At 34.7% G+C, this 11,978-nt stretch overlaps 1 protein-coding gene across 2 annotated transcripts in view; it reads right to left on the bottom strand.

The window, feature by feature from the left end:
• RELN (reelin) overlaps nucleotides 1–11,978 on the bottom strand; it is a 457,821-nt gene that overhangs the window by 151,573 nt on the left and 294,270 nt on the right. For both annotated transcript variants that reach the window (XM_006925407.2, XM_025041934.1), the window contains exons 13-17: nucleotides 7,671–7,783; nucleotides 6,096–6,304; nucleotides 5,216–5,344; nucleotides 4,118–4,227; nucleotides 549–615 (exon numbers count right to left, since the gene is read on the bottom strand). In XM_006925407.2, the coding sequence (XP_006925469.1) occupies nucleotides 549–615; nucleotides 4,118–4,227; nucleotides 5,216–5,344; nucleotides 6,096–6,304; nucleotides 7,671–7,783 (628 nt within the window). The remainder of the gene's footprint in view (nucleotides 1–548; nucleotides 616–4,117; nucleotides 4,228–5,215; nucleotides 5,345–6,095; nucleotides 6,305–7,670; nucleotides 7,784–11,978) is intronic.

The raw sequence follows: 11,978 nt of genomic DNA, 5'->3' as shown, positions 1-11,978 counted from the left end.
CAGAATATGTCTCAGTCATTTAAAAAAACGAAAACTTACCATTTGCAATGACATGGATGGACCTAGAGGTTATTATGGTGAGTGAAATAAGTCAGACAGAGAAAAATAAATACTATATGATTTCACTTGTATGTGGAATCTAAGGGACAAAAAGAACAAACTAATCAAAAATAGACTCACAAATATAGAGGACAATCTGATGATGGCCAGAGGGGCAGGGGGTTGGGGGGCCGGGAGAATGGGGTAAAGGGTTAAAGAAGTACAAATTAGTAATTGATGGTCACGGGGATGGGGAGCACGGCATAGGGAATTCAGTTAGCATTAATGTATTGACTAGGTAGAGAGCCAGAGGAGAGAATAAGCAATTAGGGGGTTCATTTTATAAAATATATAAATGTCTAACTAATGCACTGTATATGTGAAACTAATAAAATAATAAAATAAAATAAAATAAAATAGACCTCAAACAAATTAGAATGACTGTGACTTCAACATATAAAGTACATATCTGAAAAAGATAAGTATGAATATTATTTTAAAATACTTACTTGCAACCATGTCGAGTGCACTGTCCTCTGCCAGAACAGAATTTGAGACATGATGGACCAATATAAACTGCAGGGCAAAAGACAGCATGTAAAAAATGGCATAAAAGTTGAAAAATTCAAGAATACCATCCGCATATGAAACAATTTTGTAAAGGAATACTCATGAAATCTAGCCCATTATATAAATGTTGTACACAGGAATCCAGAGTGCTGTGTGAAAAGGTAAGTGCTTAGTTACAAATCTGCCAGAACTGTTTTAACTTAATTCTTTCAAGAATATAATATTTCATAGCAAAGAAACTAGAAATGTACAATTTGGTTTCCTTAATGGAGTCTCCTGAGCTAAAATGATTTCTGGCAGAATATTAATGCTTTCGTCTTGAACTTTCTAACTAGTTTCTTTAGGTAGAAATAATTTACAAAGGATCAATTTGCTCTAACATGAAATGGAAAGGTTATTATTTAATTTTAAAATTATAAAAATATAAAAACTATAACTTCTGTTCCTAGCTGGGGAATATAACACTGAAGATGACTGTTACATATATTTCTAAATATTAATCCATTCTTCCTAAAATGGGGAGTTAAAATCTGTTCTTGAGCATAAAGTCTACCCTATAATAAAGATCTTTTTCTAAATGATGGGCTTGACTGACAGTGATATTACAAACCTTAATCCTAATCTTTGGAATGCTGGGGAAAAGGGCTCCTGATTGTTGAATGGTAGGTTCTGAGGTATTTAGACTCAAATACATTTAAGATATTAAGATGTTTGATAATCAGTAAAATCAATAATACTAATAGTATAAAAGTAAGGTATAAACAAATTTACCATCCGTTATCATTTTCTTCTCTGCCTTGTAATCATGTCAAAATAATTAAATGCTTTTATTTTAAAGTAAACTTTCCTGTGGCCTGTGCTCCTATAAGCACTTATTCTCAGGACCTTATTAACAGGTACAGTAATTCCAATGCAATGCAAAGCAGGACAGGAACAAATTTTGCTGAAGTAAACTGATGGTTGAGGAAGAGATTGATAGCAGGCTGAGTGGTTACAGGTATTGGTTTTAGGCGTCAAATAACCCTGGATTTGAAATTGGTTTCACTTGGGAAACTGAATTAGTAATTTATCCTATCTAAGCCTCATTGTCCCTATTCTTGAAGGTGGGATAATATTTCTTTGAGGAAAGAATAAATGAAATGTTTCATGCTTAGCATGCTGCCTGGAACCATATGGTTAATATCATCACCACCATACCAGGGTCAAATATCCTTCCTGCTCCATCTGCCTGATGGGCTCCAGTGGACACAGAGTGCTGAGGAATCAGAAAGGGGCTTCATCCTTCTTTAATAATTGTTTTCCTAGCACACTTGATTTTATGGCTGCAGTACAATTTGATCTAAGTCTTGTTAAGTGCTTCATCGCATTCTGCAGGGTCAGTCTTGAGGCTGCCTATAGTGTACTCATGTCATAATTCAAAAAGCTCCCACCATAAAAAATCAACAATAAAACAAGACTTTCCAAGTCAATCAGAAAAATTACGATGAAGAATTTTGTTGTCATCCCACCCTGCTAAAGATGAAGTCATTAGGACTCACAGAGTGAGTAAGTTTATAGGCTCCTTTTCCTAAAAGTGTGGAAAGGACGAATTTGTTTTCCTCACTATTATCATTAATGTAAACAAATTGAAAAAAATTAAAAATTAAGATTTGCTTTAGTATTCTCCATTTTGCTAAGAATTTCAGGATACATTTCAAAATACTTTCTTTACTCACTAGCAGGAAGTAACTTTGCTGTGAAGGAAGAGCATACCTAATAGAAGTAGGATATGGACCTGTTTTTTGTTTGTTTTCCTTGACATAATTTTGGAATTCCATAGTGAAATGGGATTTCAGGGGTATTCTTTGGCAAATGTTTCTCATTTGGATGGAATGAGTGTGTGTCTTCTTGCTTTGTAAAGAAGTCAGAGAGCTAGTCTTGTTTTTGTGAAAGGTTCACATATAGGATGATAACAGAATTGAAGAGATTCTGCCCCAAGTTTTGCATTTGATACACACCGATAACCATGCTCATTTTATATATCTTTACCTTTTCTCTATTCACAGCATGATGATGGGAACTTAGGATGTGTAGTAAACACTTTCTGACTTAGAATCATTTGTAATAGCCTTCTTTATGAAATTTAGATATTCTTTTCAAGCCTTATATGTGCTTCATTGCATTCTTAATTTCCTCATGTGCTTTATTTCGTTACTGATTTTTCAACTCCTTTTATGATTATCAAAGTAATATAAGTTCATTATAGGTCCCTTGAAAAGTATGACGGCAGTAAAAGTCATCCATATCCCACTCTCCAGATGCACATATTTCTTCCCTAGAGCTAATTAATAGGTACAGTGATTATAATGCCATGCAAAATGTTCTATCAATGGAGAAATTCAATTTTAACAAATCCATCTTTAGATGTTTTTGCAAATGCGTTATATTTATGTCCATATAACTCATGTGGTCTTTGAAGTCTGGAATTTTCATTGGTCTTCTTTGAATATAGATTATATAAATAACTTTCATTGCCTTATCAGCAAATTATCTTGCCTGAAGTTATTCCTGATTTTCAAGAATTTATTTAATTAATTGTATATCGGTTTCTAAATTATAAAAAATAACAAAAATATTGTTAAGATATGGAAGGTTAGCATTAAACAATAGTGCAGACTTTTCCTACTTTAAAAAATACACCGCAAATCAGTGGCTACACTAAATTTGCTTAAATATTGGCATTTTGTCCCGTCTTCCATCCATTTTTCCCTCTCAGTCTACTTCCTTGTAGTACAACTCTTTAGTCAAATTTATATAGCCTCTGAAACTAGAAATCTATGAATTTGCCTATAATTAAAATTACTAAAAAACCAGAGAGTTGGATACTAAAAACAAATATAAGAAATTTATAGCCATGTAACACAATGCTTAAAATATCTTCTCTCATGTGCATCTATCATAAGTGATATTGACTTTAAAGCTATGCGAAAATTAACAGTTCACTTAAAAATTAAAGATAACAATATTTTATGTATATCTAAAACTTTATTTTATACTGTTTTCTGAAGAGAGAAAATTTCACTTAAAAAGTTTTATTCTAGAAATGATGTTTCCTTATGTATGGTGTCTGCATCTAAAAGATAAGCATTCCAGATGTGGTAGATACCAAGAGAAGAATGGACCTTATTTTAATACATGCAAAATGGTAAGTATTTATGTTAATTTTGTATAAAACATTCAAAAAATGTTAGGATAGCCCTTGTCATCAACTGTGAATTTGAGTTTCAGGGCTTTATGCATTTTTAAATTATGTATGTTGAAACATCTAATATTGCTGACTTCATTGTCTTTTTTTCCCCTGATTGTGCATCCCTGGGCTTCTGATGGAATGCAAAGGAGAAAGGGAAGAAAGGGCGTTTAATGAATCACAAGACCATGACTTAGAAATGTGATTAAGTCTGTGCTGATGAACAAAAGCACAGGAAGACTCTACATCAATGGCATGTGATTAAGACAGACATAAACTAACCATTATCAATTGCCCACATGTTTCCAAGGATTGGTCCCGTTTGTCTCCAGCGAATTCTGGTGTCCTGGGTTAGTGCTGCGTTGGGGAGGGGGATCGTTATTCTGTTCCACCTGCAAGAAATTTAGCACAAAACAGCTACACAACTACGTTCACATTTTTTAAATCTATTTTACTTGCTTTTGATGTTTTAGTCTCTGGATGCTTAGGATAGCACTAAAATTTGGTAATACTCTTTAAATTTACCTGTTGAGTGTGTTTATAGTTTTAAAACAGATATATAACTTCTAAACATATCCATATCCTGCTAGAATAGTATGTTTGTTCTTAATAGCAAGTGATATTTATTTTGTTTTTAGACATTCTTTTTACAAATTTTTACATCAATACTTAGACCTTGGGTAGTATTTTTTGATAAACTTCTGTACAGAGATGGGGAACTCATTAGCACTGATTACTTTTTATTTTTTGTTATATCCTTGTTCTAAGCATGTTTAAAGAGAGGCTAAGAAACTAATTCTCAGTTTTGCTATCCTTGGAAACATTTTTACTATTTATCCAGGGCTTATTCTGTAAAGTAGCAACTATTTTACATAGTCGTCTTCAATTCTCTTAATATCCCTCAAAGGGATATATCATTGTCCTTAATTTATGTAGAAAGAAGTAGATAGTAAGAAAGAGTAAATATCATTACATAAGTAGATGGCAGAATCAGGATTTGAACCCAGTTTCAATTCTAAAGCTTAACTTTCACTTCTCTATGCTGCACCTTTCCATAAGTAAGCATTCTGGCAATAACCACAGGATCTATATACAGAATTTAAATTTATGTAATCTAAAATATAAGAACCAAGTACATAAAGAATAAATGAACTTAGAATAGTGATCTTGCAAACAGATTTACCAAAGTTAGTTTTAGCTTTTTTGTTTTGTTTTTGTTTTTGTTTTTGTTTTTTTTAAAACGTGATCACTCCTAAATCAGGTGAAAAAGAGAGGGCAGCTTCCTTGCTTATTACACCAAAAATACTGGTCTCGGGCTTACTCATTGATTTTGAGTCTGCAACACGGATTCAAACCTCTTGATATCTTAGAATTACTCACCCGCTGTAGTTTTCAGAGGAGTAGATAGTGCTGTGGGGGAGATGGGGTCCAGCACAGATTTCAGGTAAACATTCGGTGTGGAGGAGGGACCAGGAACGCCCATGGTTGGTAGAAAACTCTAAGCTGACACTGATAACACCAGAACAAACAACCCAAAAAGAGAAAAAGATAACAAATAAAATGGAATTAGTCATCTCTGGCTAAGTACATTAAACATCTGTAGAACTAGGGTAAAAAAATTTTAAGATGCTGTTTCTGCAATGATTATTTTCCCCTCCACTGATATCTGATCAGCCTTTAAAGGGTAAGCAGTTAAATGGCTGCTATAGAAACAAACTATGTTTTAAAGACAACGAATGGTAACTTGAGTTTGTGCTCTTGAAACTGATAGATGGCAAGGCAATTACTATGTCTCATAGTGCCACTTCATCCTGATTGTGAGACTGACAAAATTCTTAGAAAAGATAGGAGCAACACTTCAGCAAGTAAAACCAAGAAGTCATAGCTCTTGAAGTGCTAATTGATTTCTGTGGCTATTCCAAGGGGGTCACTAACCAACATGAGGGTAAGTGGGTTTTTTTTTCAGTTATTTGTTTTTTTCTTCACTCTCAGTAGTCTTTCAGAATGCTTGGCTGCCACACGCCATGCAAATGTCTCTGATACCTAAGACTAAGCTCTTAGATTAAAGTCATTTCTACTTAAAATCTATCCATATTCAGCATACTGAAGAACTTTTCTTTTTGGGGAACTGTATTTTTATTAATGAATAATTTATTAAAAATCCAGCTGAGAAACTACTGAGAATTTGCTCTGATTTAATAGCCAGGTCAATGTGTTTGTTTTTAATTAGTTCACATGCTCACAAAATAGGGCTTCCTACCTGTTACCAGGTTGATGCGTTCCACATCCCAGATTAATGGAAAACTGTATCATATGCGACATCGTAGAAGGGAGAACAGGTAAGACGTGGAAAAAATCTATAGCCCAGACATTCTTATTATGTCCTTGATGGTTCTTTTGCTTGAGACAAAATTTAGTAGCAGGAGTCTGAAGTTCAGGATTGATGACTGCAGAAACCAAAGATGGAACCTTCAAAACAAAGAAAACCCAAATCACTCATAATCCTCCCTATGAGTCTATGTGAATTTTCCTAGATTCAATCTTGCAATTACTCTGCATATAACCCCCAATTTTTAAGCACTAGGCAATGTCCTGTGTGTTCTATTTGTTATTTCATATAGAAGATACTGTCCTCAGGGGGACATTCATTTTAGTCACTCAGAATTCCTCCTTTGAAGACATCTGGAACTCTCTGTGTATGACTGATCAGGCACTCTCTACCTGAAGATAAATTAATGTAAGGTCTTTAAAAGTTATTAAAGCATATATATATGTGTGTGTGTGTGTGTGTATATTCATTTTTATATACCTTAAAACGAGACAAAGGCAACTTGACCTTTACACTTCATTATGAGTCTTCTTTTAAAGTCAATTTGTATAGTACTAATAATGGTTTGCCAATCTAGGTATTTTGAAAATAGGATTCTAAGCAGAAACAGTCAGAGCCAATAGGTTAATCCATGATAATTTACATAACTGATTTGGTCTGAGGCATGCAGATGACCATAATAGGTGTAACCTTGCTGAGTCACAGCTGCAAAAGTAGTCCATTATGAAATCCCAAGTGGTGTAACTTGGGTGATCCTAGCATGTGAAGTGTGCTAGATACTTTCTTTGGTTGTTCCCTATTCTAGGCTCAATGTTTATCTTCTATTTTCCTAACTGAAACCATGAGATGCTAGCTGCGAGCTGTGTTGAAGCTCTTTAACGTACCTAGGGTGCCATCAATGTGGAGAGAAGGCTAACTAATAATGAATGTGTGAGTATAGTCTCAGCACAAATAAATCTACTATTAGAAAAAATAATTCTATACCTATGACAAGCATCACACATAATTCTGAAGATGTTTGTAAATAACCAGAGCCAACATCTGTCCTAAATTCAAAGAGCAAAGGAAAAATGTCAACTTCAGTGGCTCTAATTAGCAAAGAAAAAAGCAAAGGCAATAATAACCTGTACTTCTATAATGTCTTCTTCCTAAGAAATCTCAAAATGCTGAATAAATACTCATTATGCCTGATAGCAAGTCAGTGAGGTTGCATAATTAAAGCCACTTTTAGGACTTTCTTGGGACAAGAATAACTGTCAATCAGAATATTGGGCTCTGTCTTATTATCTCTGATGGGCTGTAATTCATTCTTCCTGATAAAACCTCATTTTTCATTTGTATCAGGAAAAAAATGAATGTTAAAATGTCCATGTCACTTTAAAAAAAATATGGCAACTTCCTGGGCTGCTAGAAGAGAGAGTTATCTTCTGCACCTAGCATGGTCTTGGTGATTTTGAACTTGACCTCTAGGGTGGGTCCACTTGGCACACAAATTGGCATGTGTACCTTATAAGAGGAATATGAAAGGGTATCCAGTGTAATGTGCTCTTTTCTTCCTTCAATCTTTGCATACAAGATAATATCATTTTCATGAGAATCTCCAGGGTCACAAATTCCTCCTGTATGAAATAAAAATTTTAAATTGTTAGTACCAACTTGCATCCATAGACATGTCAAATATAGTGTTAAACTTCAGGATATAATTATAGAACACAGATGTCACTTAAGAATGACCAGACCCAAAGGTAACAAGACCCAAGGTAAAATTTATGAAGATAGTTCAGATAGGCCATGCTAAAGGTCAAAGACTTGACCTTTTGGAGGCCAAAGTAACTATTTGCTTGATGAGATTACTTAAATATTAGTCCCAAACAAGCCATGACTGCATGTACATATTTCAACTCATATTAAAAAGATGTGCTTCTTTTCAATAAACCACTACTTTCTTATATTCGAGGTCTCTAAGGCCAAAGTTTAGAACCTATTGATTATGGTTTTTAAAAAAGTGTAGTTACTCACTGGATCAAAGATTTTTGATGTAGTGTTATTAAAACCAGTATCTTTCATATTTTAGCACATATTCGGTATTTGCATTTTAAATGAAATTCATTTTACATTTTTTACTTTTGGTATCTCATTTGATTGTTGTAGGGTACACAGAGTAGTTTATTCCTTATCATTCTACTTTACGGTCATATGAAATGATAGAATATCAGAATTGAGAGGTAATTAGAGCATCCTGATGATGAACTGAGTAACAGAGCAGGTACTTGACTGAAGATCATTTAAGTAACTAGTAGAAAAGCCATTAGTTGATGTTATGTCATTTAGCCCTTGATCTTTTTTTGTTTTTATTACTGCATTTGGCCAATAATCCTTACTATTTCTGGCTTCTCTCAACTGTCTGCATAACTTGGATTTTAAAGGATTACATGTCTAACTAAAAGTCTCTTCCCAACCAACCATCATCCTTCATAATAGTACCAATCACAGTAACAAGTGTAGGTTTGTACTCGGATTGCTTGACAAATATTCTATCCCTAAGGGTCAAATTTTATAACATTAACTTTTTAATTTTATTACTATCTTTCAAAAAATTATTCCTCCAGTACTTAAATCAACCACCATAGATGTTAATTTGTATCTCCAGGCAATTTCTGTTGCTAATACTCTATGGTGACAGTAAGGCAACCTCAAAACTCTACAATAAGGTTATCCTCTGAGAGTTAATCTACTAAAATCAACAAATTACGGTTGAGATTCAACATCTATATGTGTAAACAAATAAGTAAGTAAGAAAGTAAGTAAGTAAATAAATAAATAATAAAGGGTAAATATTGTATACGTCTGGCTCAATCTTAACCTGGGTAATTGGGGTCTATCTTAGGGAGAAATCACTATATATGATGCTAAGAAAGCTAAAACCTAATCAATACAAGAAAGTTCATACTGGATGGTGGATTGGTAAAATATCAAACTCTGACATGTTACATCTGTTAGGCATGTAACTTGGCATGTAATAAATATGTACTAAGTTACGTAATCTGATCTGAGAACAGATCAGCCAGATATGGTGATAATGTTCAATGGTCTCCAACTCTTGGCACCAGGGACCAGTGCTCCTTTGAGAATCTAATGCTTGATGATCTGAGGTGGAGCAGAGGCGGTGATGCTAGCGCTGGGAAGCAGCTGCAAATACAGATGAAGCTTCGCTAGTTTGCCTGCCACTCACCTCCTGCTGTACAACCCAGTTCCTAACAAGCCACAGACTGGCACCAGTCCGTGGCCCAGGGGTTAGGGACTCCTGATATAGACGCCATCCTAATAGATGTTTATTGTTCAAGAGCAACAACCTCTAGAGAAAATCTCATGGTTTTGACAAATGCTATGTTTTAGCATTTCATTACATACTTCTATGTTACAGTGAATATAGTTAGTAATGCCATTCTATTTTTTTTTTTTTAGTAAAGTCATTTTAAATGATGGATCTACATGAAAACTTCCATTTTAAAAATGTAACTTCCTTATTGAGCACATATTAAAGACTTACCAAAATGAACACAAAAATGTGAAAGGTGACAGGGAGAGTGGGTTTAAAGCACCATACCCAAAGACATAGGAACTGAACCACTCATCTTCTCTAATTTCATTAATTTGTTCCCTGTAAATCTTTTGTCCGAAGAACAGTTTGTGAACTCCACCTGTCTTTCAGAGAGAACTGAAAATCACAGGGGAGCTCATCCAGCCCAGAATGACAGAAGAAGAAAGTCCAAAAGGAGCCAAGACTTTGAAACGATGACAGACTTCATCTGAAAGATCCCTCTGGGGGCAATTTATCAGTTCTGTGAAGTTTCAGTGATAGCAGCTCCTACAGAAAAATATGGATTCTTCTTCAGCTTCATATGCTTTGATGTACTGTAGAAAGGTATGACTCCAGGCGCATTTTGTTCAGTAATTAAAGTACAGAAGATTTCAATGAAAACTAGATGGACAGTCAATTTTAAAATATTTTAAATCCTGTTTTAAGTAGCTTTTCAGATATTTATATTAGGAAAGTGATTTTGTTACTTTGTGCAGGACATTGGACTAGAAGGGGAAATAAGCTCTAACCTCAAAAAGTTTATAATTTAGCAAGGAAAACAAGACTAATATACATTAAAGAATGGTAACCAGCAATAAACTGTGTTGTGCTGCCTTAATTGCAGTCAAAATTCAAAGAAAAGATACAAGTGTGGGCTAAAGAGCTGAACCTATGGGAGATGCTCAATAAATATTTGATGAAGAAATAACAAATGAAGATGTATGTTATTTTTTTTCTTCTTCCCTGTATTCCGGATACTGGTATTTAACAAATTTATGTTGAATAAGTGAACTTAGATGAAGAAAACAGGCCTTGAACCAAATTTTGAAAGTTGAGCAAATTTTCCAGAAATGATAGTCATAGTAGGTCCATATGAACCAAGGGAAGAAACCAGGAAGAACATATAGGCAGGGCCAGAGAGAAAGGAATGTGATCTGGTCTAGATTAATAATCAGCCACTAATTTTCTTAAGGTGACATATTTAATGAGGAATTACTTATAAACTGTCTATCATATCTTAAATCTCTTCCCATATTGCTTTCTTTTCCGTCTACTAAAGTTTTAGTTTTTTTCTATAGGTCCAGTCTTATCCTACCTTCTCCTACCCTACTGTCCTATCCTATCCAAAAAACACCTTTGTTGGATTCTGCTTTCTCTTCAAGATCCACACTGCATCCTTTTCGTTTACTGAACTTCTTGAAGGAGCAGCGCTCTTTCAGTGTGATACTTGTCTTTATTTTTTTTAACTCCTTGTACACTTTGGCTTCCGAGGCACTACACCATGGGGCACCAGTGGGCTCTTAGCCCTTATGCCGGTTCACCTCTTTCTCTGTGGCACTCCCTACACTGCTGATCACCTCCCTGTCATCCCACCCCTGAACAACTCTCTTCCTTTCCTCGTTTAGTGTAGAATGACAGCTTCCTCCTCTGTTTCTTTTTTTTTTTTTTAATTTTTAAAATTAAATTTATTGGGGAGGATATTGGTTAATAAAATTATATAGGTTTCGAGTGTACAATTCAATCATATGTCATCTGTATTTTGCATTGTGTATTCACCATCTAAAGACAAATCTCCTTCCATCACTATATATTTGAACCCCTCTCCTACATTTTATGTCCTTTCTCAGTGTCCTTTGTCTACGCCTTTTCTTCTACCAACACCGAGATGAGGGTTATGATTAAGAATTTTTCATGTCCCTTGCTTATTCTGCCTGCTAGAGAACACGGGACCTCCAGTGGCTCATTATTACTTATATGGTGATGACTTTCAAATCTGATTCAGACCCCAAGTAGAATTTCTACCTTCATATACCCTTCCAGAAGCCTCAACCTCAGCTTATCTAATATCGAAATCTACTCCATACTTGTTTTTTATTTACATTTTTGACATTTCCTATTTGGGAAATGGTACCATTCTTCCACTTATCCAGGAGAGAAAACTGTGTCCTCCCCAGTACTATTCTCATAATTCCCACAGTCAGTTGGGTGTGAACTTCAGTTGGTTCCTTCTCCACAGTTATTTATCCTCAGTCCCCTCTTTCACATTATTACTACCATCACTGCAATAATTCCTTTGTTGTTTGGACTAGTGCAGCAGCCTCCTAAATTAGAGTTGCCAGATGAAATATATTATATGAACAATATTTATACATTTGTTGTTTATCTGAAATTAAAATTGAAATAGGCTGCTCTTTTCCCCCGCTAAATCTGGCATCCTTACCCTAATTGGTTCC

The sequence above is a fragment of the Pteropus alecto genome, unplaced genomic scaffold, assembly GCF_000325575.1.
Source record: "Pteropus alecto unplaced genomic scaffold, ASM32557v1 scaffold109, whole genome shotgun sequence".
Taxonomy (NCBI): Eukaryota; Metazoa; Chordata; class Mammalia; order Chiroptera; family Pteropodidae; genus Pteropus; species Pteropus alecto.
The sequence above is the reverse complement of the archived record's forward strand: the minus strand, read 5'-3'. Positions and strand labels throughout refer to the sequence as shown.